The sequence below is a fragment of the Chlorocebus sabaeus genome, chromosome 7, assembly GCF_047675955.1.
Source record: "Chlorocebus sabaeus isolate Y175 chromosome 7, mChlSab1.0.hap1, whole genome shotgun sequence".
Taxonomy (NCBI): domain Eukaryota; kingdom Metazoa; phylum Chordata; class Mammalia; order Primates; family Cercopithecidae; genus Chlorocebus; species Chlorocebus sabaeus.
In genome coordinates this window covers 116,703,188-116,728,859 of record NC_132910.1, presented here as the reverse complement: position 1 = coordinate 116,728,859, position 25,672 = coordinate 116,703,188, and the positions used below count along the sequence as shown (strand labels likewise).

At 35.3% G+C, this 25,672-nt stretch overlaps 1 protein-coding gene across 2 annotated transcripts in view; it reads right to left on the bottom strand.

Annotated features, from left to right (window-relative positions):
* The window catches only part of TLL1 (tolloid like 1), a 222,240-nt gene that overhangs the window by 113,666 nt on the left and 82,902 nt on the right, over window positions 1-25,672 (bottom strand). For both annotated transcript variants that reach the window (XM_008000210.3, XM_008000212.3), the window contains one exon: window positions 830-940. In XM_008000210.3, coding sequence (XP_007998401.1) covers window positions 830-940 — 111 coding nt within the window. The remainder of the gene's footprint in view (window positions 1-829; window positions 941-25,672) is intronic.

Genomic DNA, 25,672 nt, shown 5'->3' with positions numbered 1-25,672 from the left:
ATGAAATAAATATTTTAGCTATTCATATAATTACAGAAAGAAATTTTAACTTTCTAACCTTGCAATTTTTTCCAAAATAATACACAGATTAAAATTTTACCAAGATACCATAAAGAATTTTGAAATTTTAATTTTAAAAATTGTTAAATGAGAACTGAAATAATCCTTTACATATATCAAGTTTCTTACAGGCATAATTCAAACATGTTTAAATCAACTAAAATTAAAATTGCCTTCTGGGGTTTTCACAAAAATGATATAGATATATAAATTTTCCAAATATTATTCCAAATATTATTCCTATATAATTTCAAATATATTTCCTATATAATTTCTCTAAAAATATTAGAGAAATTTTATGTTTTACAACTCAGTATCCAAATGAGAGGCAGCTTAATATAATATGCAAGAGGATGAAATCAAGCTTTTTTCAGAAATGAATTCTGGTTCTGACATGGTCACTTCCTGATGATGTGACAATTAGAAAGCTGTATAGCCTTCTAAATCTCAATCTGCTAATTTCTAAAATCATAGTAATATTAGTAACTACCCTGAGGGGGTTGTTACGAAGATTCAGAGAGTTAATATCTGCAAAGCACTTAAACCAGACATAGTGTGTAGCAAATACTACAATGTGTTTGGTTAAAAAAAAAAAAATTAATAAAATGAAAACTATGAATAAAACCTGCGTTTCTAAATCTGTATATTTGTTTATAGGAAGTCAAAGTTGATCCACTGGAGATTAAAAATGATCCAAAAATATTTATAGAATTTCAAGAGTATATTTTGTCCAACATAAAGACAAATTTTCTGAAACAATCAACCATACCTGTGGTATGTCCAAGGTTTCCAAAGGGATTCTGCGTAAGGTCAATTGTCCTATCTATTTGAAAGATACTTAAGTCTTCATCATCTAAGGCAATATCGCCCCAAAATACAGCTACAAAAAGAAAAGTTGAATTAAAATGTAAAATATTTCCATGAAATCAATACAAACAAAGCTAATTAGAAAAACATTGTTAAAAATATGGAAACATGGTCTGGATAGAGACAGATCTTTCAGAAAGTAATCATAATTGAATGCATGGGACCTGTTACAGGACAAATATTAGGCACCTATAAAAGGCATAACTCCATTTTTTTTACATGGTTGTTTGTAGAGCGGGGGAAATAGTTTCCTGAATAAGAAGCTTACTGATTTATGGGAATTCTAAAGAAAAAGTAGGCAATCATGAACTAATTCGCAAATATGTGAAAATCGGATAAGAAGGTCTCCATCTTCTGTGGATTCTTATGACCAGCAGCATGAGAGGAAAAAGGAAAGGCAGTAACAATTAAACCATGTGATATTTTATAAACTAAGATAATTTTATAATGCAAGGTGCAATCAAGACAAAAGAATATATATAGTGCTATCGTACCAATTCATTCACCACATTTCATACAACTTATAATACACTTTATCTAAAGATGGCATTGCCTCTGAGTCTCTGTAAAATGGATACGTAACTACCAAAAGTAATGCTCAAGTCAACATTTATTTAGGCAACAACTAGATGCCAGATTTTTTATCCTTAATGACAAATATAACATGGTCCATATTTTCAAGAGCCACCAAGTCATTACCCTAAAACCTGAAAACACTCTGATTCTTTTTTTTTTTTTTTTTTTTTAAGTTAGGGTCTCTCTGTTACCCAGGCTGGAGTGCAGTGGCATGGTCGTGGCTCACTGTAGCCTCAACCTCAACCTCCCAGACTCTAGTAGTCCTCCTACCTCAGCTTCCCAAGTAGCTGCAACCACAAACACACTCCACCACGCTGGGCTAATTTTTGTAATGCCGGTTTTTTTGTTTTTTTTTTTTTTTTGTACAGAAAGGGTTTTTCCATGCTGCCCAGGTTGACAAAGAACTCCTGGTCTCAAGCAATACTCCTGCCTCACCCTCCCAAAATGCTGGGATTACAAGAGTGAGCAACTGCCCCTAGTCTGACTCTATGTTTTATACCTAGTGTTTCATGCTACTTAAAAAGCAAAGCTCTATAAACCATTGTGAAACCATGGGAGAGTTCATTGATAACTAGTATGTGAATTTCTCTTTTAAAGTTGGTCTTATACATTAGTGTAACAATAAAATAGTCTCCCTGTTTATTTGAATACAAGCTAGACCAACTAATCCCTTAGTACTGCCAGAGTCAAAGCACAGTAACTTTAGGAGGCACAAAAAACTTGAGAAATAGTATATTAATCATGAGAAAGTAGAACATTGAAAAATGCTTGGAAATACAGGGATATTTCTTTTTTATAGTTTTACCACTTTTCTTTATTTTTAAAACTTTCTTCAGATTTTCTTCTGTGAAACCAAAAGGAAAAGAAAGAAAATACGTTAAAATTGTAGAAAGTAACAAAATCCATGCTTTTCAAATTACTGTCTTTTATTGGATTTAAATCTTAATATTTATGAAGTTTACCACTACAGAGAATAAGTTATTTATGAAGTTTAAATTAGCTTATTTATGAAGCTTAAACTTCAGTCCTAAAAGCTGTGCAATGTTTTAGGCTTTGATCAAAGGTATATTATATAAAATTATTCATCCAGTGCAAAACTGACATGAGATAAGAAGGAAGGGGTTAGATTTACGTGTGAATCTAGAAAGGAAGAAAATAGAATTTAGTAAAATGTAGGTTATCACTTTAACATATGGAAAAATCTTTATTATAATTAGATTTATCCCTTAAACCCCTCACTGGCCCTATTTCCAATGGAAAGGCAGTCTAAAGAAGCAAAGAAATGCTAACTTTCGTTTACTATCATAGCAGCAAAGCCACAAAGAGTGTACAGAATAGTTTATAACACTGGCTAAGAGGGTGGTTTTGATGCATGAAATTCAATCAGGATTCTAATCAGCTTCATACAGATGCAGCAATAAACACTAATGCTCCAGCATCCCTAAAGCCAGACCCCCCAAGAAACTTACCCAAGTTAAATATTTTACCAATTATAATATAACGCTTGTTGGTTTTCATAAAAATACATTTTACACTTTTTAAGATTTGTAAGGTAAATCCAAGTTGACTAGTTATTTGGAACTTCCATCAGGTGCGTTTACAATGCAAATAGCTGTGGGCATCCACTGGCAGGGACTCTCAGCCTCTCTCTTCCTTTCTTAGTGCTGGTAGTGTGGTGACCACCAGACACTGAAGCAGTGCTTCACTAACTTTCATTTGTGTAAGAATCATAGCGAATCTGGCCAAAATGCAGACTCTGATTTGGTAGGTCTGGAGAGGAGCCTCAGATTCTACATTTTTAACAAGCTCCCAATCACTACAAATGATGATCATTGTCATCATCTTAATTAGTATTAATTTTTTCTGCAAGAATAAATTCCCACTCTTCTTTGAGTCAGATGGTTGACCTGAAAACTGAGGCACTCAACTAAGCAAAATGTACTTTGTCAATACTACATTTCAAATAAAAGTAGTACACATAAAATAAAATTCAAATGTGTTTTAGATTTTATTTTCTTGTAATGGCTTTTTATATGCAGTAGGATTCATGTCTTAGTGGATGATATCAAACACAGATCAACAGTCCAAGGATAAATCACATCACAGAAGCCAAAACATTACTTCTGGCGAGAAGAAAGCGTACCAGGCTAGATGATACTTAAAAGGAGAAAAAAACAGTTCTGGAGGACATAAGCTCATTTATTTACAGGTATTTTTTCTAAACTAATAACTTCAGAATAGTTTGGCAGTGATTAACACACCATAAATTGCTTTAGGAGAACACCAAATATTTCTTTGAAAGAAAGCAATAGTGAGTGACTAAGCCAATTCATTTAGGGCCAGACTTGACGCACTGTAGCCCATATACATCTTTAAATCTTGATATTCTCAACAGAAAAAAAGGCACATTAGAACACTCAACCTGTCATATAGTCTAAAATGCATTTTTTTCTTTATATTGCACACACTTGAAGATTTCCTTAATTCGTCTTCTATTTAAATCTATGTCCTATTTCTGTATACTAAAATAGTTTACTTATGCATTGGTACAGTAAGTTGGACCATGACAATTTATACTCATATGTATTAGAATACATTATAATCTAATATATATTTGATACTTAGGTGCAAAAATACATATGAAATTCTCGAGTCCACTGTGGAATTTGTTTTCATTTTTATGTGGTATTTTCTATTTATTTTACCTCAGAAAACAAAGTTGGAGAGAAATAGTCTTAAAAGTATGAATTATTGTTCATTTGGCCCATTTAATACATGATTTGAGGTTAGTGAGATCAGAACAAAAAAATGGGAAAATGGTTATTGGGACAATACTAGGAAAATGCTCAAGTGCAATTAGAATATTTACTTAGAATATTTACTATCTGTTTGGAATTCAGCTTGGATTCTTATGGTCAAATAGGGGCTTGGAGCTAACCAATAGGCCAAAATTAAATGTCAGAGAGAACAATTTTTAAGCTACATGAAAAACCGCAGGGTTTGTTTTTCTCCTAAAGGTTATTTGCCGCCAACGCACAACAAACTTTAAAAAAAAAAAAAAAAAAAAAAATCAGAGACTAAAACAGAAAGACTGCTTTTATTATAGTATGCAGAATAAGTACATTTTATAAAATAACGTATGACAAGAATAAGCAACTCAAGATTGTGATTCCCTAGGCCTTAACTTTAAAAAATGCCACTTCCACCCATGTCCCCAGTTCCTCAGCGAGCTCTAACTCTTCAGTTTGAAGCTGAGGTCGTCAGCTTTAAGGAGGCTTTAAGTTTGTGATTTCTAAAAACTATATGCAAAAGTATGTACGAATTTATAAACACAAACACCATCTATTTTTCTGGGAAAAGTCCACAGTAGATTGTCAAAAGGGGTAACACAAAGTAAAGAAACACTACTTTTGCCAAGGGTGAAGTCTTTCTATCCACTCAGGAGAAAATACTTGTAAACTAAATACCCTCAAGAAAATGAATACATTTATTTGAATTAACACTATGATATCTGATAGCTGGTTACCAGTCGAGAGCACACTGGCAAGAAAATTGAGTCTCCTTAGGCCTTCCCAGAAAAATCTTCCCAGAAACCTGCTCTTCCCATTTGCCCTAATTGTCTCTACTTTCATGTCCTGACTATGCTTCTGCCAATAATAAGGCAACACACAAGATTTCATAATTGTTTTCAATCGGCTTCCTCAATCTAATTTTGAAAATACTGACAACAGGAAGTATGTATTTCTCACCTTAAAATCCTTAATGCCATAGGACCAGAAATAAATAGGTCTTCAATATACACATTTTGAGGCACAAAATTGTGAATGAGAATATACCATGAATTGGATTATAAGTTGTGTATAACAAGAGTCCATATAAGAGTTTATGGGGCTGCATGTGCTACTTATTTGACAAATTTACCTTAAGAATCCAAATATTAGATATTTAACTATTCCAAGAATAAATATTTCCAAGCTCCTCAATCTCTAGTGGATTAGTGTTATAAACATTTTTAAAGCAATTAAAAGACAGCTGCCTTTCTTTTTTTTATTTTAGTAGCACATATTATTAAATGTAATTACGGGAATTGTGTCCCCTTTACTCCAGACACCACACTTACATGCCCAGGAAATACATGATTGAGCTAGAAGATTTATGGGATTGGAAGTGATAGCTCAAAGATTCAACAATAGCCAAGAGCATTTGTTCATTACACTTTTTCCATATACAGTTTAAGCTTTCTGCTTTTATTGATATTGGATTTAGGGAGGAAAGATGATGTCATGTGAAGGTCTGAGAAGGCTGCTCTGACTGTTCTTGCTCACAATGAAGGCATAATGAAAATTTTCTCAGACAAAGGCAACAGTGAAGTCTCAAAAGTCAACTATTTTTACATGATTGACAGCCACTGAGCAAATTCCCAAGGAAAAGTAAGACCTGGCAAAAGTTCTAAGACGTACATTTTAGCTAATCTTATACCAGTTAAAAGAGAAAATAATTTTCTGGTGGCATTTCATGTGCATAGAATAAATTTCCCCCAACATGACACACAAAGTTATTATAAATTCCAAATTTGAGAAACAATTATCAAAAATTTTAAAAGCTCTTGATACAAAAGAAAAATAAATACAAAAATATTTTATATAGAATCAGAAATATTCTTCAGAAAAAAGACATGTTTTAAGGTAGTATATGTCTTTCCTAAATTTCTAATAGAAAAAAAAGTATTTGCAGTCCAATTATTTTAGTGTTTGTTCATACAAAGGCATCCCATGCAATGTTTTATTTAAAATATTATCATATTTTTTTTCAAAATCTACTTTTCCACTTTTACCATACACTATCACATAAAATCAACCAAATCATCTAATCTACAATTAAAAAGTGTGCTTGCAGTAAAGTACTAATGAGTTAATTAAAATTGTTTACTCATCCTTTCCTTGAACACTGGATTGTAAGGTGCATCTAGGTAACCTGATTCTTACCTGGCCATATGAAAACAATATGTCTTTACCCAGTGTAGAAATTTTGAAGGATGGTAGGAGTACAATATAAGAAAACTAGACTTTTAATAATTGACTCTCGGAAGAAACAAATAAAGAAAGAAACTGTCCAAACATACTTCAAATTTAGAAGTTCCTTCAAAGAGCATAGAACTGCTCCTCCAGTTAAACACAGTCTTCTTCAACAGACACATGAAAAAACGCTCATCATCACTCGCCATCAGAGAAATGCAAATCAGAATCACAGTGAGATACCATCTCACACCAGTTAGAATGGCGATCATTAAAAAATCAGGAAACAACAGGTGCTGGCGAGGATGTGGAGAAATAGGAACACTTTTACACTGTTGGTGGGACCGTAAACTAGTTCAACCATTGTGGAAAACAGTCTGGCGTTTCCTCAAGGATCTAGAACTAGAAATACCATTTGACCCAGCCATCCCATTACTGGGGATATACCCAAAGGATTATAAGTCATGCTGCTATAAAGACATATGCACACGTATGTTTATTGTGGCACTATTCACAATAGTAAAGACTTGGAATCAACCCAAATGTCTATCAGTGACAGATGGATTAAGAAAATGTGGCACCCTTTGTAGGGACATGGATGTAGCTGGAAACCATCATTCTCAGCAAACTATCGCAAGAACAGAAAACCAAACACCACATGTTCTCACTCATAGGTGGGAACTGAACAATGAGATCACTTGGACTCGGGAAGGGGAACATCACACACCGGGGCCTATCATGGGGAGGGGGGAGGGGGGAGGGATTGCATTGGGAGTTATACCTGATGTAAATGACGAGTTGATGGGTGCTAACGAGTTGATGGGTGCAGCACACCAACATGGCACAAGTATACATATGTAACAAACCTGCACGTTATGCACATGTACCCTAGAACTTAAAGTATAATAAAAAATAAATAAATAAGAAAATGTGGCACATATACACCATGGTATACTATGCAGCCATAAAAAACGTTGGGTTGGTGTCCTTTGTAGGGACATGGATGCAGCTGGAAACCATCATTCTCAGCAAACTATCACAAGAACAGAAAACTAAATACCGCATGTTCTCACTCATAAGTGGGAATTGAACAATGAGATCACTTGGACACAGGAAGGGGAACATCACACACCGGGTCCTATTGTGGGGAGGGAGGAGGGGGGAGGGATAGTATTTGGAAATATACCTAATGTAAATGACGAGTTAATGGGTGCAGCACACCAACGTGGCACATGTATACATATGTAACAAAACTGCACGTTGTGCACATGTACCCTAGAACTTAAAGTATAATAATAAAAAAATTAATATAAGCGTCTTAATGAATTCCAATGAAAAAACCAAAAAAAAAAAATTACTTTTTAAATCTTCAATTACTTTTTAAATCAGGAAATAGAATATAATCTCAATACACAATCAGATGTGAATCTGAAGTGTAAGAGAAACAAATCTATATACATATACAGATACAGACACATTCTGTTAGTACAAAGACTGTTCTGCCAGAAAATGAAAATATTTGATAATAAAGACATTTTTCATTATATTTATTAGTTTCAAAATGAATCAAAATTGATCAATCCATTCTGAACTTAGACACAAGCAGCATGTTGCCTTTTTCAATCCTTTTCTGTTTTAATATAATTTTACATTGTGGATATGATTAAATGCTAAATTTCCAAATAAACATATCTTTCTATTTAGGTCAGAAAACAAAATTGTTCCCCTAACAAAAGATCCATTGAAATATCATATCAATCTGCATTTACAGCCCACGATGTCTGTGGATAGGATTTCTCAGGACATTTTTAAAATATCATCCATACCACAAATATTCATTCTGAACTCTTTGTCTCAAAAGAGAAAACGTTGACAGAAAAGTGCTTTGATCCAGAAATGTAAAAATAAATATTGGAACTTTTTTGTGTGTATGGCCTAATATTTTCTCTCCTGAGTTTTAAGAAAATAAATTATTGTATTTCACAAGTTTTTTAAAACTTCCATTCTTGCACTGCTCAAATATTAAGTATACAATCAACCACTAGCAAGACTTGGTTTATTTATATTTCCCACGTCATACATTTTGTAAGGACAGGGCAAACATTTGTTTTTTCTTCCCTTATGCCTGTAATTGTTTACATTTGTGGCCAGGGTGGGAGTCAACCTTGATACGTCTTTTTGAATTAAGTTTCCTTATTTTCTAAATATTGACACTAGGTCTTGGAGTGAATCTTGATCTCTTTCTGGAAGTAAGACTGTTCACACAAATTTGCTCTTTTTTATATATATGGTTCTATGGTTTACCCACTGGATGGTCATTTCTTCACACAAACACGAGAATCTTTTTTCTCACTTTTCCCCATTTTTATTTAGTCTATTTTTATGATAGGTTGAGAAAAACTGTACTACAACCTTTCTGGTTATTATTATCTTTGTAAAAGATTTCCCTTTCAGCACAAATCAAAGTCCGGAGTCCTTTCTCTTTGGTTAATACCTCATACTGCACAGCCATGAAACAACATGGCCTCGGCGAAATATCTCCAAAATTTAAAAACTCACCGACCCTCTGAAACTTGACTTAAATATATTGATTTCTATTTCTTCTTTGCATAGTCTTAGAGATGTTAAACAATAGGAAGAATATTTAAAGATAATTTTACTCTAAAACAAGCACAAAATTGGAGATCGATGAAGCATTCCTCTCCATATTATTTGTAATGTTTTACAGCTTTACTTTAGAAGTTTCATAGTGTCAGTAACACATATTGCTATTAAATGCATGATGCTTAATATTAATAAGGCACCCTCACTGACATTATTCTATTTGAGGCACAGAAAATGCTGATATCAATTAATTCTATTAACTTGCTGATATAATTTACATTTGAAAAAACTTCCCATTCTCTTATTGCCTATCATAGTATTTGGTCTCTAGACTTTGCTTAATATAGCAGAGTCTGTTAACTCTGATGACAGGTCATTTCTTAAAGTAAAATTATTCCAAGTCAGAAACATGGTCTATCTAAGAGTTTCCCTTTGAAATCATGCTGATGATCCATCTTAAACACAGCAAAGTCTCATATAGGGAATGAAGATATAGATGATTCTTTTCTTTTCGGGTTTGCAGAAACAGGAATGGTGCCTGCAATGGCAGACAGAGATGATACACTTCATTGAAAAATGAAAGTGATGTGCAAAGAAAACATTTGCTAAAGGAAAATGGAGTTCATCCTAATCTGCATACTGGTAGCAATAAAACTACCTAGGGCTATACCCATGTTCTAGGTGTAATTTCAACGTTGAGTAATCTGCCAGTGTTGTTTCAAAGCTTAGTTGAGATAATAAAGGAAAAGATGTTGGAATCCAGATACATATGAATACTAAGTAAATAAAATCTTCATAAATAACTGCAAATCACAGTCCTTAGTATGTCCTTTTAAATTTTACATATTTAGAACTGACATGGTAAGTTTCAGCTAGTAGATACAAATTGGAAATTTGGCCCATCCAAACCTCCAATCTCCCTGCAGCATTACTGATGAACTAATTTAAAATGCATACTTTTACTCAAAGCTTATCAACTCTGTAAATCTTGGACTCAAGATAGAACTGTATTTTTCCACTTAAATTATTCACAGCAAAAAATTGTTGAAGATATCCTTTCGTAATCTTTGGAAAACAAACAAAAAATCCACAGGTTTCCATGCATTTTATTTTGCTTGTAACAATATAACATCCAAAACATTTCAATAATCACTGTCTCTTGGGGAGTGAATGTCAAAATCTATTGAACTATCTGGTTAACTGAAAGAAAACCTCCTTTTCAGTAAAACGAGAAGAATCATGGGGGAAAAATCTCTGTAGAGGATGAAGGCAGTTATCTGCTGCTGCTGTTATTAACTGAGTTTCAGATAATTATATTGGTTACTCTCTCATGTGCAAAATTTTAGAAATGCAATAGTTTACCAATTGGGCCTAAAATTTTGTAAAGAGCTCATTTATATTAGGTCACTTAAATGAAGCCATGGAGGCTTACAAAACAAACCAATGTCTAAAATGAAGCCCTCCAAAAAGAATAGAATTTAAAAAAAAAAAAAAAACTGTTTAAAGCATTTTATTTTACTCAAACATTGAGACCATTTAATTATCTTTATAATGTATTGAACTTATATTTTGTGTCTGATATTGTGCTAGGCAACAAGAATTCAGAAATAAAGCAATGGCCCTTAGAGATGAATAAGTTAGAACATCACGTAGGCTCTCTTAACGACTTAAACTCCATTTTAAATTGACTATTTTGCCTTCTATTTACCATTTTTAAAATTCCAGTAGGCTCAGGTATTTGAAGGCTACTTTGAATATTAAAAATAGACTTCTCTGCCAAAATTAATCATCTTCCCGTAGCAACTGCTCACAAGGTGTCTAGTTTTACCAGTTCTGTACACTTGGTGCTAACTACACACAATCCTGAGTTATTTCTGAATGACAGACTATCACTACAATTGGCTGCGCATTTGAATTACTTTATTTTCTTAGGCTGTGTCTGCAACAGCCATTAATTTTCTACTTCACAAGAGACCACTAACTTAAATTCAAGAAGAATATGCTGTAGAGAATAGAAGGATGTTTCCAGGGAGATGCAAACTTTTGATGAATTTGCTTGAATTTAAGGTCTGGGTTGAGCCTTGCAGAGTCAGAAACTCGGTCTTGTCCATGTTCCAGAATCCATTACACTTGGACAGACAGACATCCCTGAGGCAGCACATATGACATTGCTATCGTGAAAATAAAGTGCCAGCTCATGATAAGAACTGTAAAGCAGATTGGACACTCAGAGTGTCTGCTCAACATATTCTCAATATCAATAAAAACATGTGAAGAAAAACCATGCTCACAAGGGTGCTTGTTAAACATGGAGCCAGAACAAGGAAGATTACTTACATGCTTCCAATGTTTAATGATAACATGGATAGAGTTCGGATAGGCACTTTCGACATTTGCCTCTGAAACTGTCTTTTTATCCTGGTTTTCACATCTAACCAAACCTTTCTGATTGTCACATTCATCATCCATGTTAATACAGTCAGTCAACCAGACTGGTTCTCCCTGTCTATTTAGAAATCATGATATATTTCAACTGTATAGAAAAGCATATTCACCATGCAGTTTTGCAAAAATCTGAACAGCTTGCAAAATTTGCCTCAAATCTTTATTTATTTATTTGTTCATTTATGTAGAAACAGGGTTTCGCTTTGTCACCCAGGCTTAAGGGCAACAGTGCAATCATAGTTCACTGAAAGCCTGAAATTCCTGGGCTCAAGGAATTCTCCTGTCTCAGCCTCCTGAGTAACTAGGAGTACAGGTGCACACCAACATGCCTGGCAAATTTTTTATGTTGTATCTTTATTATTAGAATAGTTCTTACACTATCTATGTTTTCCTTCTAATTACAATGACCCCATGTTCTCTCAGAGTAACCAGTATCGCAAATACAGTATTTGTCACTCCGGTACATGTTTCTCTTCTTCCAAACTCATATGTATCTGTGGAAAAGTATAGTACTTCTTTTTGCTTAACAATTTTAAGTTTTATTTAAATATCATTAAACTCTATGTTTTCTTTTTCATCTATATGATTTTGCACAATATTGAAAATATAATGTTTGTTATACATATTTGACTATAGTTTTCCTGAACTTCTAAGTTAGTCTTTTATACGAAAATAACATTTATTTGTATCTTTTTCTATTCATATAAATTTACATAGCATCAAACTTTTCCCTAATACAAACAATGCTCTAGTAAACACCCTGTATTGCAGAAGACTTGTCTAGGAAAAATACGTAGTAGTTAAATCAGTGGGTCATAGGATATGCACGTATACACCTTTTTAAGAAATTGCCTAGAATTTGAATACAGAGTAATAATGGCAGTAGCAATAGCCACATAATAATGGAATATTATCTGATTTTGCTATAGAAACACAAAACAGCAAGAATTTTAAAAAAACCAAAGACCCTTCGACAATATATAGCATAGATCTAGGTTACAAAGTATCACCTCAAACTTTCAAATACAAGTGGATGGGAACAAACTATTTTACAACTATTCCTCTGTGAAAACAGCTACAAGAACCACACAGTATCGGCACATCAGTAAGGAAAAAAAGGATGGCAAGTAGGTTTCTGATGGGTCTGGGGACAGAAAAATGTAAAAATCGCTGACAAGATACTTATTGGAAAGCATAGTGGGCCAACCTGAGAACAGCTAAAATTGGAAGAGAGTTTTGTAGAATCCAATGTACAACCTAATGCAAAGAAGCAAATGAACATATGCACATATTTGGTGACATAGCCACAAAGACAGAAACCATTCAAAGTTCTTTGGAAGCAAACAAACAAAAACAAAAAACAGAAACTTAAATATATATCCTCACTGAAATGTATCCTAAAAGCAAAAGAAGTTTAAAAAGTAAACTTTTCAATAATCATATTATTGGTGGTAGGCAGTGATGGTGATATTATTTTGAGATTGCGTATGTGTTACAAGATAAAGTGTAAAAAGCAAAAACTGTTATCTTTAAGAACCCGTATTTTTACTATGTTTGAAGAAGGTTGATTCTGAAATCAGGGAGGTTAATTAAAAGCTTTGGACCCCAAAAATGAACTGGAATTATCTATATAAAATTATAATTAATTTCATAACTAAAAATTATATGTACATATATTTCCTCTTTCTCACTAATAAAAAAAGTCTGGAAACAATGAACAAAACCAACACAATGGTAATAAAAACCACTGGCACCCAGAAAACTCCCCAACTAAAAAGATCAGAGCTTTCTGGAAAAAAATGATTTCAGCATTGAGGCAGAATCTGAGTAAAATAAGCCTTGGCTATTGTAATGCCAGAAAGCAATAAGGCTTCCACAGATGAAAGTGTTATGTTAAAAGATTTAGGAACAACTGTGTAAACTCCTGCTGTCCAAAATTGGGATAACGAGTATCAATAAAGAGAATAAGTGATTGGACTGAAACACATTATCAAATATGATTAAACCCATTAGTTCATAGTAACACTAAAAACACAATTAGAGGATGCGAGGAAATCGACTCATCTATTCTGCAAACATGTATATAGAGAAATATATTTTATTTTATTTTATTTTATTTTATTTTATTTTATTTATTTTTTTTTTTTGGAGACGGAGTCTCGCTCTGTCGCCCAGGCTGGAGTGCAGTGGCGTGATCTTGGCTCACTGCAAGCTCCGCCCCCCGGGTTCACGCCATTCTCCTGCCTCAGCCTCCCGAGTAGCTGGGACTACAGGCGCCGCCACCTCGCCCGGCTAGTTTTTTGTATTTTTTAGTAGAGACGGGGTTTCACCGTGTTAGTTAGCCAGGATGGTCTCGATCTCCTGACCTCGTGATCCGCCCGTCTCGGCCTCCCAAAGTGCTGGGATTACAGGCTTGCGCCACCGCGCCCGGCCGAGAAATATATTTTAAGCAACACATTGCCTCATAACTAGTGAGACTGACATTTGTATTTATGCTTTGGGGATCCTTCCTTTTTGGTGAATGACCTATTCCTATCCTTTGGGATGTATTTTCTTTGTAAGATTTGTCTTATGCTTATTGATTATAAGCTTTGCTAGATATTAATTTTCTTTCATTGAAGAAGTTTTTCCCAGTATGGGTGTTGGGTTACACAGGATGTGGTTTATTTAGTGCATTCAACTTAAATAAATGTGTTTAATTTAATGCAATACATTTTATAACCATTTCTCCTTTATATTTTGGGCTTCTAAGTCCCATTTAAGCAACACATCTTTTCCTGAGACCATAAAAGTAGTTTACTATTCTATTAGTCAATTTTCACACTGCTATAAATAAATGTCCATGACTGGGTAATTGACAAAGGAAAGAGGTTTAATTGACTCACTGATCCACATGGTTGGAGAGGCCTCAGGAAACTTACAATCATGGTGGGAGGGAAAGCAAGCACATCTTACATGGAGGCAGGCGAGAGAGAGTGTGTGTAGGAGGAACTGTCAAACATTTATAAAACCATCAGATCTCATGAGAACTAACTCACTCTCATAAGAACTCACTCAGTAAACTTTCAGCATGGGGGAAACTGCCCCCCATGATCCAATCACATCCCACCAGGTCCTGCCCTCAACACATGGGGATTCTGGAGATTACAATTCAAGATGAGATTTGGGTTGGGGACACAGAGCCAACCATATCACCTATATTTCTTAAAACTCCTAAAATCTAACTTTTAACATTTATGTGTTTAGTCCGCATTAATCTATTTTTTTCTTTTGTTATAGTTAAAGATTAAATATCTTTTCATTCAGGGATATCCAATCTTTTGGCTTCCCAGGGCCACACTGGAAGAATTGCCTTGGGCCATACATAAAATACACTAACTATAGGTGATGAGCTAAAAAGAAAAATGCAAAAAAAAAAAAAATCCATAATGTTTTAAAAAAGTATACGATTTTGTGTTGAGTTGCATTCAAAGCTGTCCTGGGCTGCACCAGCCCACAGGCCACAGGTTGGACATGTGTGATCTACATGGATAACTAACTGTCCCAGTTCCATGTAAAGAACCTCTATCCCTTTTTCAAATATTTTAAATACTGTCTCTGTCATATATCTAAGCCTTTTATTCTGTTTCATTGGTGTATAGCTTTAATACCCTACTATACTGGTAACAATCTCTTTATATGACTCTTTATATCTAATAGAATTAGTCCCATACCTATGTTATCAAACTTTTCTCAGTTTTTCTTAGCAATATGATTTTCTATATAAATTTTAGAAGCAGACAGTCAAGCTACAAGAAAACACCAATGAGACCTTGATTAGAATTGCACTATCTATGTAAATTAATATAAGAATAATTGTCATTTTAAAGATTATAGTTCAACTTATTTTGGTTTTATTTACATCTTCCCATAAAGGTATAACTTTTTCTTCCTAATGTATGCCTTGTTAAATTCATTTCTAGGTAAACTTGCAGACTGCATTTCTTTAACAAATATTAACATGTTAAATTATATTTTCTAAGTGTTCCTTATATATAATAAAAGAATTGTTATACTTTGATCCTGTATTCATCATACATCCTGAATATTTCCATTGGCTCCAATGGATCTCTTGCATTTCCTGTGAAGTCACTTTTACCATCTGAAAGTAATGTTGTATTCATTCTTTTCAGTTGCTCTGTGTATGTGTGTTTTAGCTAAATGCTAGAATCCAAACCATAATAGTGAATATAACTAGTGATGGCAGTAATACTTGCCTTGCCTTCTAACCTTTTTTTTTTTTTTTTTTTTTTTTTTTGAGATGGAGTCTCACTCTGTTGCCCAGGCTGGAGTACAGTAGTATGATCTTGGCTTACTACAACCTCTGCCTCCTGGTTCCAGCAATTCTCCTGTCTTAGCCTCCTGAGTAGCTGGGGTTACAGGCACACACCACCACACCCGGCTAAGTTTTGTATTTTCAGTAGAGACGTGGTTTCAGCATATTGGCCAGGCTGGTCTCGAACTACTGACCTCAGGTGATCTACCCGCCTCAGCCTCCCAAAGTGCTGGAATTACAGGCATGAGCCACCATGCCCAGCTGTCTTATAACTTTTGAAGAGGCTTCTAATAGTTTCTCATTGACTATGGTTTTAGCTAAAAGATTCTGGCAGTTACTTTATCAAGTAAAAGAAACCCTTTAGTTCCCATTTTGGATTTTAGCATTTAGCTTTATAAAAGATCTAACCCATAATATTTTTTCTTTTATTTTCATTGTCCAGTTATAGTATCAAAGTTATACTCACCTTATAAAATGAGCTGGAAGACATTATTTCCTTTTTAGTCATTCAAACAATTTGTATAAATTCGAATTATTTTTTCCTTAAACAACTGGCAGAAATTGCTTGTAAATGTATCTAGGCATAGTATTGTATTTAAGGGCAGATTTCTTTTCCTATACAGTATCTCAGATGTTCCCTGCCTCTACTGCCCCTATAAATATGAAGAGGGTTTGGGTGGGGGTAGGGTGGAGAGGGGTACTACTACTAGTTATTTCCATGGTGTTTTTTAGAGGATGCTTTGATGGTCTGCCCGGTTCCAACCTCAAGATTGAATAATTTATTCCCAGATTCTGGGAAGGCTGTTGACTGAAAGACTTCAGCTGTCAGCTCTCCTGGCTGAAAAGCTGCCTCATCCATAGCCAAACCCACTTCCTGTGGGTAGCCAGCATCTAATGACTGCTCCAGAAGGGTATATAAGGGCATAGCTCCTTCCAACCAACATGAGACATCTCTGATGGGTCATACTAGCATCAGGGTTTCAGATTTGTCTAAGACCTGCACTGAAACTACATTGCATCCCAATAAATTCCTCTTCCCACACCTGCATCCTTCCCTTCCTTTTCACAAGTGGTGATCCTAAGAACTGTCCCTAAGAACACCCAACATAATAATCTCTATCACAGGGTCTGCCTCCTAAGCAACGCAACCTGTGACAGTTGGTGCCAATACTGGTCCACCTAAGCAGGCACTGCAATGGTATTTTCGCAATGAAGATTTGGAGCTGGCAATGGGAATCCCATCCTAGGTGGGAGCTTGAGCAAAAAACAGTCTCTGGCATATGATGTGAGTATAATTATTAAATCTTTCTCTTGTACTGATGGTAAATTATAAAAATAAATGCTGGTGTTATATATCTGGTGTTTGTGCAATACAGGGAAAATAGTAACTCTAAGGATAGTAAATTGAGTAGCTAATGCTAAACTCCATTGATGCTTGTTAAATGTTAAAAAAAGAATGGCCACAATTAATGAAACGTTAAAAGCTATGAGTGAAAGCCAGATAACCTTCTCGGTAGTATATAAAAATACTGTCATCTCCTACAGCTTGATAGCAGAGAAAAGTAAAGATGAGGTCCAGGACTTAATCCTAAGAGTTACAGAGTGCCCAGATAGGGTCGGCCTCTTGATCTCAGCAGGTCAGCTATGCCAGGGTACAGTTCTACTTGGAAACCCAGACACATGGGATGAAAAAATATAATCTTGAAACTCCACACTTCTCTTATCCTATTAAGAACTGACGCTGGTTGGGCACAGTGGCTCATGCCTGTAATCCCAGCACTTTGGGAGGCCGAGGCAGGTAGATCACCTGAGATCAGGAGTTTGAAACCAGCCTGACCAATATGGTGAAACCCCATCTCTATTTAAAATACAAAAATTAGCTGGGCATGGCAGCTTGCACCTGTATTTCCAGTTGCTTGGGAGGCTGAGACAGGAGAATTACTTGTATCCAGGAGGTGGAGGTTGCAGTGATCCAATATCATACCACGGCACTCCAGCTTGGGCAACACAGCAAGACTCCATCTCAAAAAAGAAAAAAAAAAAAATAGAAGAACTAATGCTTACTCCCTTGTTAAAGATAGTGCAATATTTTCTCTTCTGAAAGACAATGTGCACCCCTCAAGATCTTACTTACCCTTTCCAGCCACTAAACCAATAATAGGGTTAAATCACAACATAACCTAAGCAGAATGAATTGCGCCTGAAACGGGAAGCAAGGGACTATAGCCAAAAGGATCTACAAAACCTTGCCTACTCGTAGCCCAGAGAATACTCAAGGACTCAATTCCAAAGGTGTTGCATAAGAGTTTATTTATTTGATAGCACTATCCTGGGATACAGGATTTGATGCCCTTAAAAGAAGACTGAAAGACAATGCAAACATGCTTTAAGATGGTGAAGGCTGCACCATCTGCTTCCCTTCTTTGAGGCTTTTGGACTTGGACTGAGCCACTACTGGCTTCTTTCATCCCCAGCTTGCAGATGGCCTATCGTGGGACTTCAGCTTTTGATAGTGTGAGCCAATTCTCTCTAATAAACTCCCTTTCATATATACATATATCTTATTAGTTCTGTCCCTCTAGAGAACCCTGACTAAAACAGATGTCTCCTGGAAGAAATAATAAAGCACGGACCGGCATTAAGTAATAGAGAAATGCCAGGGAGATTAAAAGGCTCAGAGAAGTAAGCATGCTTGAACAAATATACTGTTCTCAGCCAGAATGCCCATTAGATGACTATACTTCATACAAAGGCCCTAAAGATAGACCATTTACCAAGGCTATAAGAAACACGCTGGTGAAAGGAAAAACAGCGTCACTAAGAAGTTCAGACTTGATGCTCCTCTGAAGGCCAAGACTGATGGTAGAAGGTGGTGTTATGGAATGGGCTCACTGACAACAATGGACATGATGGAATCCTGAAAAGCTACAGAGGGTAATATCCAATTCTTATAAGCCAGGTAGAGGCAATTATAATGCCTGTCAAGGTTGTAGTCACATGTAGGAACACTGACCCTTAGAGAGTTCTGAGATAGTTAACAGAACATGGTGTCCAAGGAGCAAAATAGATGGACAGTCAACCAAGGGTATTATTCAGGGTGCACAATTAAAAGAATGGATGCTGGATGATCAGAAGATAGAGTGTATTTACTCCCCACCCCACCACCTACCATCCAAAAATATCTTACTGAGATTCATGATATGAGCCAGTTTTCAAACCTGGAACCCATATGCTGAAGTAAAAAAAACAGATTTCTAGGAGGAACAACCCTGTAGCATCATGAAAAGAATACATGATAATGATCCTAAAGTCCTTCCACAAAGGTGCCAACAGTCATATCTTTGGATAACCATATACAGGCATTTTAAGGACTGTTGGAAACAGGGTCATTGACACTGATACATGGAAAATCAAAGAGCTTTCATGGGTTCTCCTGGAACTAATAAACTGAGTCCTGTCCCTGGATTGACTCATAGTCTGTCCACTAGGTCTATGATCTACCTGATGGTTATTTTCCAGGTCATAAAATATATAAGTATGATTCACACATGTAGCTGGCACAACTTCCAGATTGCTTCCTTAGCTCAGGCAATCTGTCCTAGAGGGAAAGCCTCTTGGATTGCAATCCACATTCCCCACCCCAGGCAAGATATCAACTTAAAAACAATTATCCTGATGGTTGTACTTATATGTAGACTACACAAAGCTGGAATAGAATGTTGTTCTCAATCTAACCATGTAAATGAAAAACAAAAAACAGATCACTAACAAAACTGTAATTTTTCTGGAACCCGGAGAGCTAACATTACAAAGGCCAGCTGAATTCCATCTAGTGGCAAGCCCCTCCAAAAAGAGACAGGACACATCAACTATTTCGCCTCTGGCAGAGCTTGAGAGGAAGAGGCAACACCCTTAAAGTGGACAAGAAGAAAACATCTAAAATTTTTAAAAAATTTTAAAAGGCTGAGTGTAGACTTGCATCACAATGAAAAGCCAAAGGGAAAAGCCAGCACTCGCAGTGACCCACTGAGATAATTGGGCTTCTCATCCCCCACGTTTCCGGACTCTCAGCATTCACAGATCCTGATTCACAGAAAAGCACTTTTCTACCAGAAGCCATGGCAAGAATGCCACTGAATTTTAAGCTAATTCTGGGCACTTTGGGATCTTTGTGCGAAATGAGCAGCAGGTAAGATAAGGAGTCACCATCCTGGCAGAATCCTTTAACCTGATCATCAGAGGACTTGGGGCGCTGTCACACAACGAGAATGGAGTAATATGTCTGGCATCAGATGAAGGCCTTGGGCACCCTCATGATATTCTTGATCAATTTTGATGGTAGATACAGCACCTATGTCCCGAAGGAGCATGGGAAGCAGGGGCTTAGAGTCCTTAGGGACATGAAATGGGGTGATATCACTAGCTAAGCTGCCTGGACTGGCCAAGGGAAATCTAATACTGACAACACACACTGAATAATCTTGGGCGGGAAACCCCCATGAATTCCAGTTCCTGTTGTACATGATAGATTACCAGTGAAGAATAATTATAATCACTTAAATAATGTGATTGATTGATTTATTTTAGAGTACGCTTCTTAACAATGTTAGGAAGCATACTGTAAAATGGGAAATCTGAATAGGTTAAAAACGTAAAGGGAAAGACTCTTCGAGTCCAGTCATACATGGTCAAAAGAATAATGTCTATTTTAAATGCTAGCATTCTTACGCCTTCTGTGAAGAAAAAAGGTTTTAACCCAACCTCCTCCTCCACTTCCACTTTCCAGGAGAAAATAAATATTGAGTATTGGAATTGACATTCTCAAATAGAGTTTAGATGTCTCAAATAAGTCACCTGCTTTGGAATATTATATGCAGTCATATTTCAGTTAAACACTGTTGTGGTGGATTCCCACTGGTTCATTTCTAAAACCACTGTGAATGTTTATGTTTATATTCCTTCTTGATTTTGTTAGAAATAAAAAAAAAAAGTTCCACAAGAAAACAGCAATGTTTACAATATTTTAAAATATGTTTAAATACAATAGAGCATCTCTAATCACGAAAGTAAATAATAAACATAAATATCGTCTGATTAGTTACAAACAATAGACAAAAGCAAAGACTAAAACATTCTTAACAAATTTAATTCAAAAAAGAGGTCTTCTACAGCCTTGGAACACTCATTAAAGCTCAATGTTTACTTCTTACAAAGTAATGAGACTTATTTAGCATCCTTTGTAAGCATGTGTATTTCAGGCTAGTGAATTTCCTTAGAGTTATGTAGGATGAAAACCGGTGTAGGAACTACAAATTTCTGTAAAATTATACATACAACATTACACAGATTAAGACCCTACCTGGGAGTAACAACTTCTAATATACTTGATATGATAAGAATATGTCCAAGTGCGAGTTGATGGGTGCTGATGAGTTGATGGGTGCAGCACACCAACATGGCACAAGTATACATATGTAACAAACCTGCACATTGTGCACATGTACCCTAGAACTTAAAGTATAATAATAAAAAAAGAGAATATGTCCAAGTGAGAATGCATACAAGATTCTTCAAATGACCAGTTGAACTTTTAATAAGTTAATAAAAATTAACCAGTTCACACTTTAATAAGAAAAAGTCCATTCAAGTACAGTGATTAATAATTCCAACCTTGTGCTCTATTTTCATGACATCAAGAATGCTATAGATTCCTCAAGGGAGAGAAAAGCAGGCCCTGAATAATATGCATTAGGTTATCTCTAAAATAATAACCAAAAAACCCCACAACCAATTTATGACATTCTGTGCTATCATAATTTTTATTGGTTTGACGAAAGAGAAGATTTTTTCATATATTTTTTCTCAGAACTTGCTTTAAAGCTAGAACTGTTGACACTGGAACCCATTCGAATATAAACAACATATATGCAGCATTTTTCAAAAATGTGTGTACGTATAAATACTTATAATGTTATGCATTCCACCCCCATCAAATAAAAGATACAGCAATCCTGATGCTTAATGGCTTAGAGTTGTAAATTCTTTCTAAATGAATGTCTACTGAAATACATAAAGGTAAAACTACATTTATAATGATAAGATAGACTACTTAAGCATTTCAATAAAATTAAATACATAAAATGAATGACTGAAGATATCTGGTCAACCATCAAGAAACAAATTAAAAATTGTATACTGATCTCAGGGTTTCTAGAATAGAATACAATTTAATATTGGCAAGATAAAATTTCCAGGTTCAAAGAAAAACATCCCATGGTTATCGAAAATCTCTCATAACATGTTGAAAATAACTCAGAAACAAAAATAATATTACTTAAAATGCTCAGAGGTATAAACTTAAGGGAGAAAGCAGTTTTCAAAATATGTTTTGAGTTTTGCTAAACGCAAAGCATCTGAATATGAAATTTAATTTTTCCCAGCTCAAAACACTTTGAGGTTCTACAAGGCTTAACACATACACATTTATATTCTTTCTTTTCACCACTCAGGCAGCAATAAAAGTAGCTTTCTAAGCCACAATCAATATTTATTTGACTCAAGGTAACACAGTTCTCTATGTAGGTCATCATAACTATTGCTACAATCACAGGGTGGGAGAAACTCTGACTTTTAATTTAAAAGATGAACTACTACAGCAATCCTATCTCACAGATAGAAAAAAATAACATTTTGGTAGAAAACATTATGATTGAAATAGTTTTCTTTAAAAGAAATTGACATAGCAAAACTCATCATCTCCCCCTTTTAGGCCATTGAATGTGGTAAAATTGACTTAGATTGTTCTCTGGGATAAAGTTAATACTTCCACATTCAGTTAAATATTCATGTACTTAACTATTTTGGCAAAAATAGTCCTTAGCCCAAAAAGAGTAAGGTTTGAACCTTCAACAGATAACCTTACTCTATAGAATAGTGGGGGAAAAAGCGTTTTCACCAATCACTTGCTCAGTCTGTATTCCTATGCAGAGAATTGATGCATTAGGAATCAGATATAAGAATTCAGAATTGGCAATAGGAACAGAAAGAGTGTATTCTGAAATCCTTTGACGACAAGTAGTTTGTTTACTATTACAAGAATGGCAGTCCTTTAGGTATATCATATGATGGCTACTACTGTAATATTTCTTCAAAAACAGTCAAAACAACCTCCGAAATTTAGATATTTACTTCTTGTTTAGAAATGTTACGTTGTAAAAGAAAAAGACATGTAAACATAAAACTCTTGTTCAGGGAACAAAATTTGGAGACCAAAGACAGGTAAAACGCTCATAGAAACTTTTCTCTGATGTTTACATCTTAGAGAAGGGATGAAAAACAGCACTGCATGTGCACTTATTTTCCGTAACAACTCTGTAATGATGGTTCTCCCCTTGTAAAGATAACTGAAGTGCAGTGATGAAACTTGTCTAAATTAGAAAGTGGAATTCTAACTTAGAATTCTAGGCATTTTATCATTAATATTAAATAATAATAGTATTATTAATAATAAAATTCTAGGCATTTTATCATTATGTTATGTAAACACCCAAATAAAACTTAAATAGGCTAATCATGACCAGATAAAGGATAAACTCAATATAAAGTCTATCTATTGCCTTAAAATTGTTTTTCTTTCTAGTTATATCTTAGTACATCAGCTTTGCATTGCTCTACTCCTCTTCTCTAGCCAATATTCTGTGTGAATCATCAAATTCCATTGACTCTGCCCTCTACACACCACTAGTAACTTTTCTGCCCTTCTAACGTTCCTGTCAGCATGTCCCGTCACGCTCTCACCACCTCTGAGCTGAACTAATTAGTAGCTTTCATACTGGCCTCTGGCATGCCACTCAACCAGATTAACCTTTCTGGAACGCTTTTAACATCACTCTTTTGCAAAATCGCCAACAAATATCTCCATCTTCCCTGGTAAGATTTCTGAGTGTGAACATTAGAGTTAATGGAAAGTTGGAAAAAAATGTTGATTCTTGAACTTAACCTGTTGCCATTGGAACATACTCCCTGAAGACAGAACCCATAAATCTGCATTTTAACTGGAATGCTGGGAGATTTCTATAAGCCATAAAGTTGAGAGGTCCCCACCCCTCAAAGTCTGGTTTGATCCTTTGCTCCAGTCTCGTCAGCTTTCCAATCATCCAGTGATCATGGCTTTGTTCTACCCTTTTGTCTTTATTCAGGTGGTTTGCTAGTGCTCCCTGTCCTCTAATCCTTCTTCTTCTTTTCTTTTTTCTTTTTTTTTCTTTGAGATGTAGTCTCTCTCTGTTGCCCAGGCTGGAGGGCAGTGGCATGATCTCAGCTCACTGCAACCTCCACCTCCCAGGTTCAAGTAATTCTCCGCCTCAGCCTCCCAAGTAGCTGGGATTACAGGCACCTGCCACCACACCCAGCTAAGTTTGGTATTTTTAATATAGATGGGGTTTCGCCATCTTGGTCAGACTGGTCTTGAACTCCTGACCTCGTGATCCACCCACCTCAACCTCCAAAAGTGCTGGGATTACAAACGTGAGCCACCGCACCCGGCCTAATCCTTGTATTTTCTAAGTTCAACTCGATATCCTTCATGCTACCACTCTTAATACTATGATGTGCTCTAGTATTTCAGGTAAGTGAGCATTCCACATCAAATTCTTAGATGGCAATATAGTAAAGTATGAATAGAAGATACATGTGCCTGTCTTCTTAAATAGTGGTTAACACTCTTTCTCAGTGACTCATTGTAGGCAATGTGAACATTATTGGAAACTGCAGCAATACGTATCTATGTTGACGTGAAGGTCCCCATCTCCTTCTCTGATCATGTAGGGTCACTTCTCTCCAGCCATTGCTATTTACCTCCAAAACCTTTTCTCAGTCCTTTTCTAGTTCTCAGACTCAATATGATGTGGGTTAATACAGTTGATAAGTAAGCTTATTAAAAATACTATGCTAAGAAAGAATCAATAAGACTGATAGAAAACCCAAGAAATAAAGTGCCCAATTTAACACAGGGTTTTGGGACACAGATTTGTGTTGGATATTGGAGTCCTACATGTATTGTAAAATTCAAAGTTGTGCTTTGAAATAGCTCTAAATCTGACTTTAAAGGGGAGTTGATATATAATCTTTTGTAAAAAGATTTTTGTATGTAGAGTTTTTAAAGTAAATATAACTTCATCAACATTTATCTAAACTTATCTACAAAGAAACATATTATATCTTTCCAGAGTCTAAATACTATCCCAACATGATATACCTATATTTAGAATTTAATTATTCTAATTTAACATAGAAACAAAGTTAAGGACAGACTAAAAATGCAGTTTTAGAAATCTAAATGATTTGAACATAACCAGATAACATCAATCAACATAATTTCATATATTAAAAATAAAAATATATAAATGCTTAAAATTATAAATAGGTAATTAAGATAGAGGAATCTACTTAATTTTATTGCATTTATTTATTTATTTATTTATTTTTGAAACAGGGTCTTGCTTTGTCACTCAGTCTGGAGTGCAGTGGTGTGATCATGGCTCACTCTAACCTCTAACTTCTGGGCTTAAGCAATCCTCCCACCACAGCCTCCTGAATAGCTAGGACTACAGTCATGCATGATCATGCCCATCTAATTGTTATTGGTGATTTCTGTTTTGGCGGGGAAGAGGTTTTCTTTTCTTTCTTTCTTTTTTTTTTTTTTCTGTAGAGACAAGTTCTCTTATTGTTTCCCAGGCTAGTCTTGAACTCCCGGCTTCTGGCTTCAAGCTAGTCTCCCACCTCAGCCACCAAA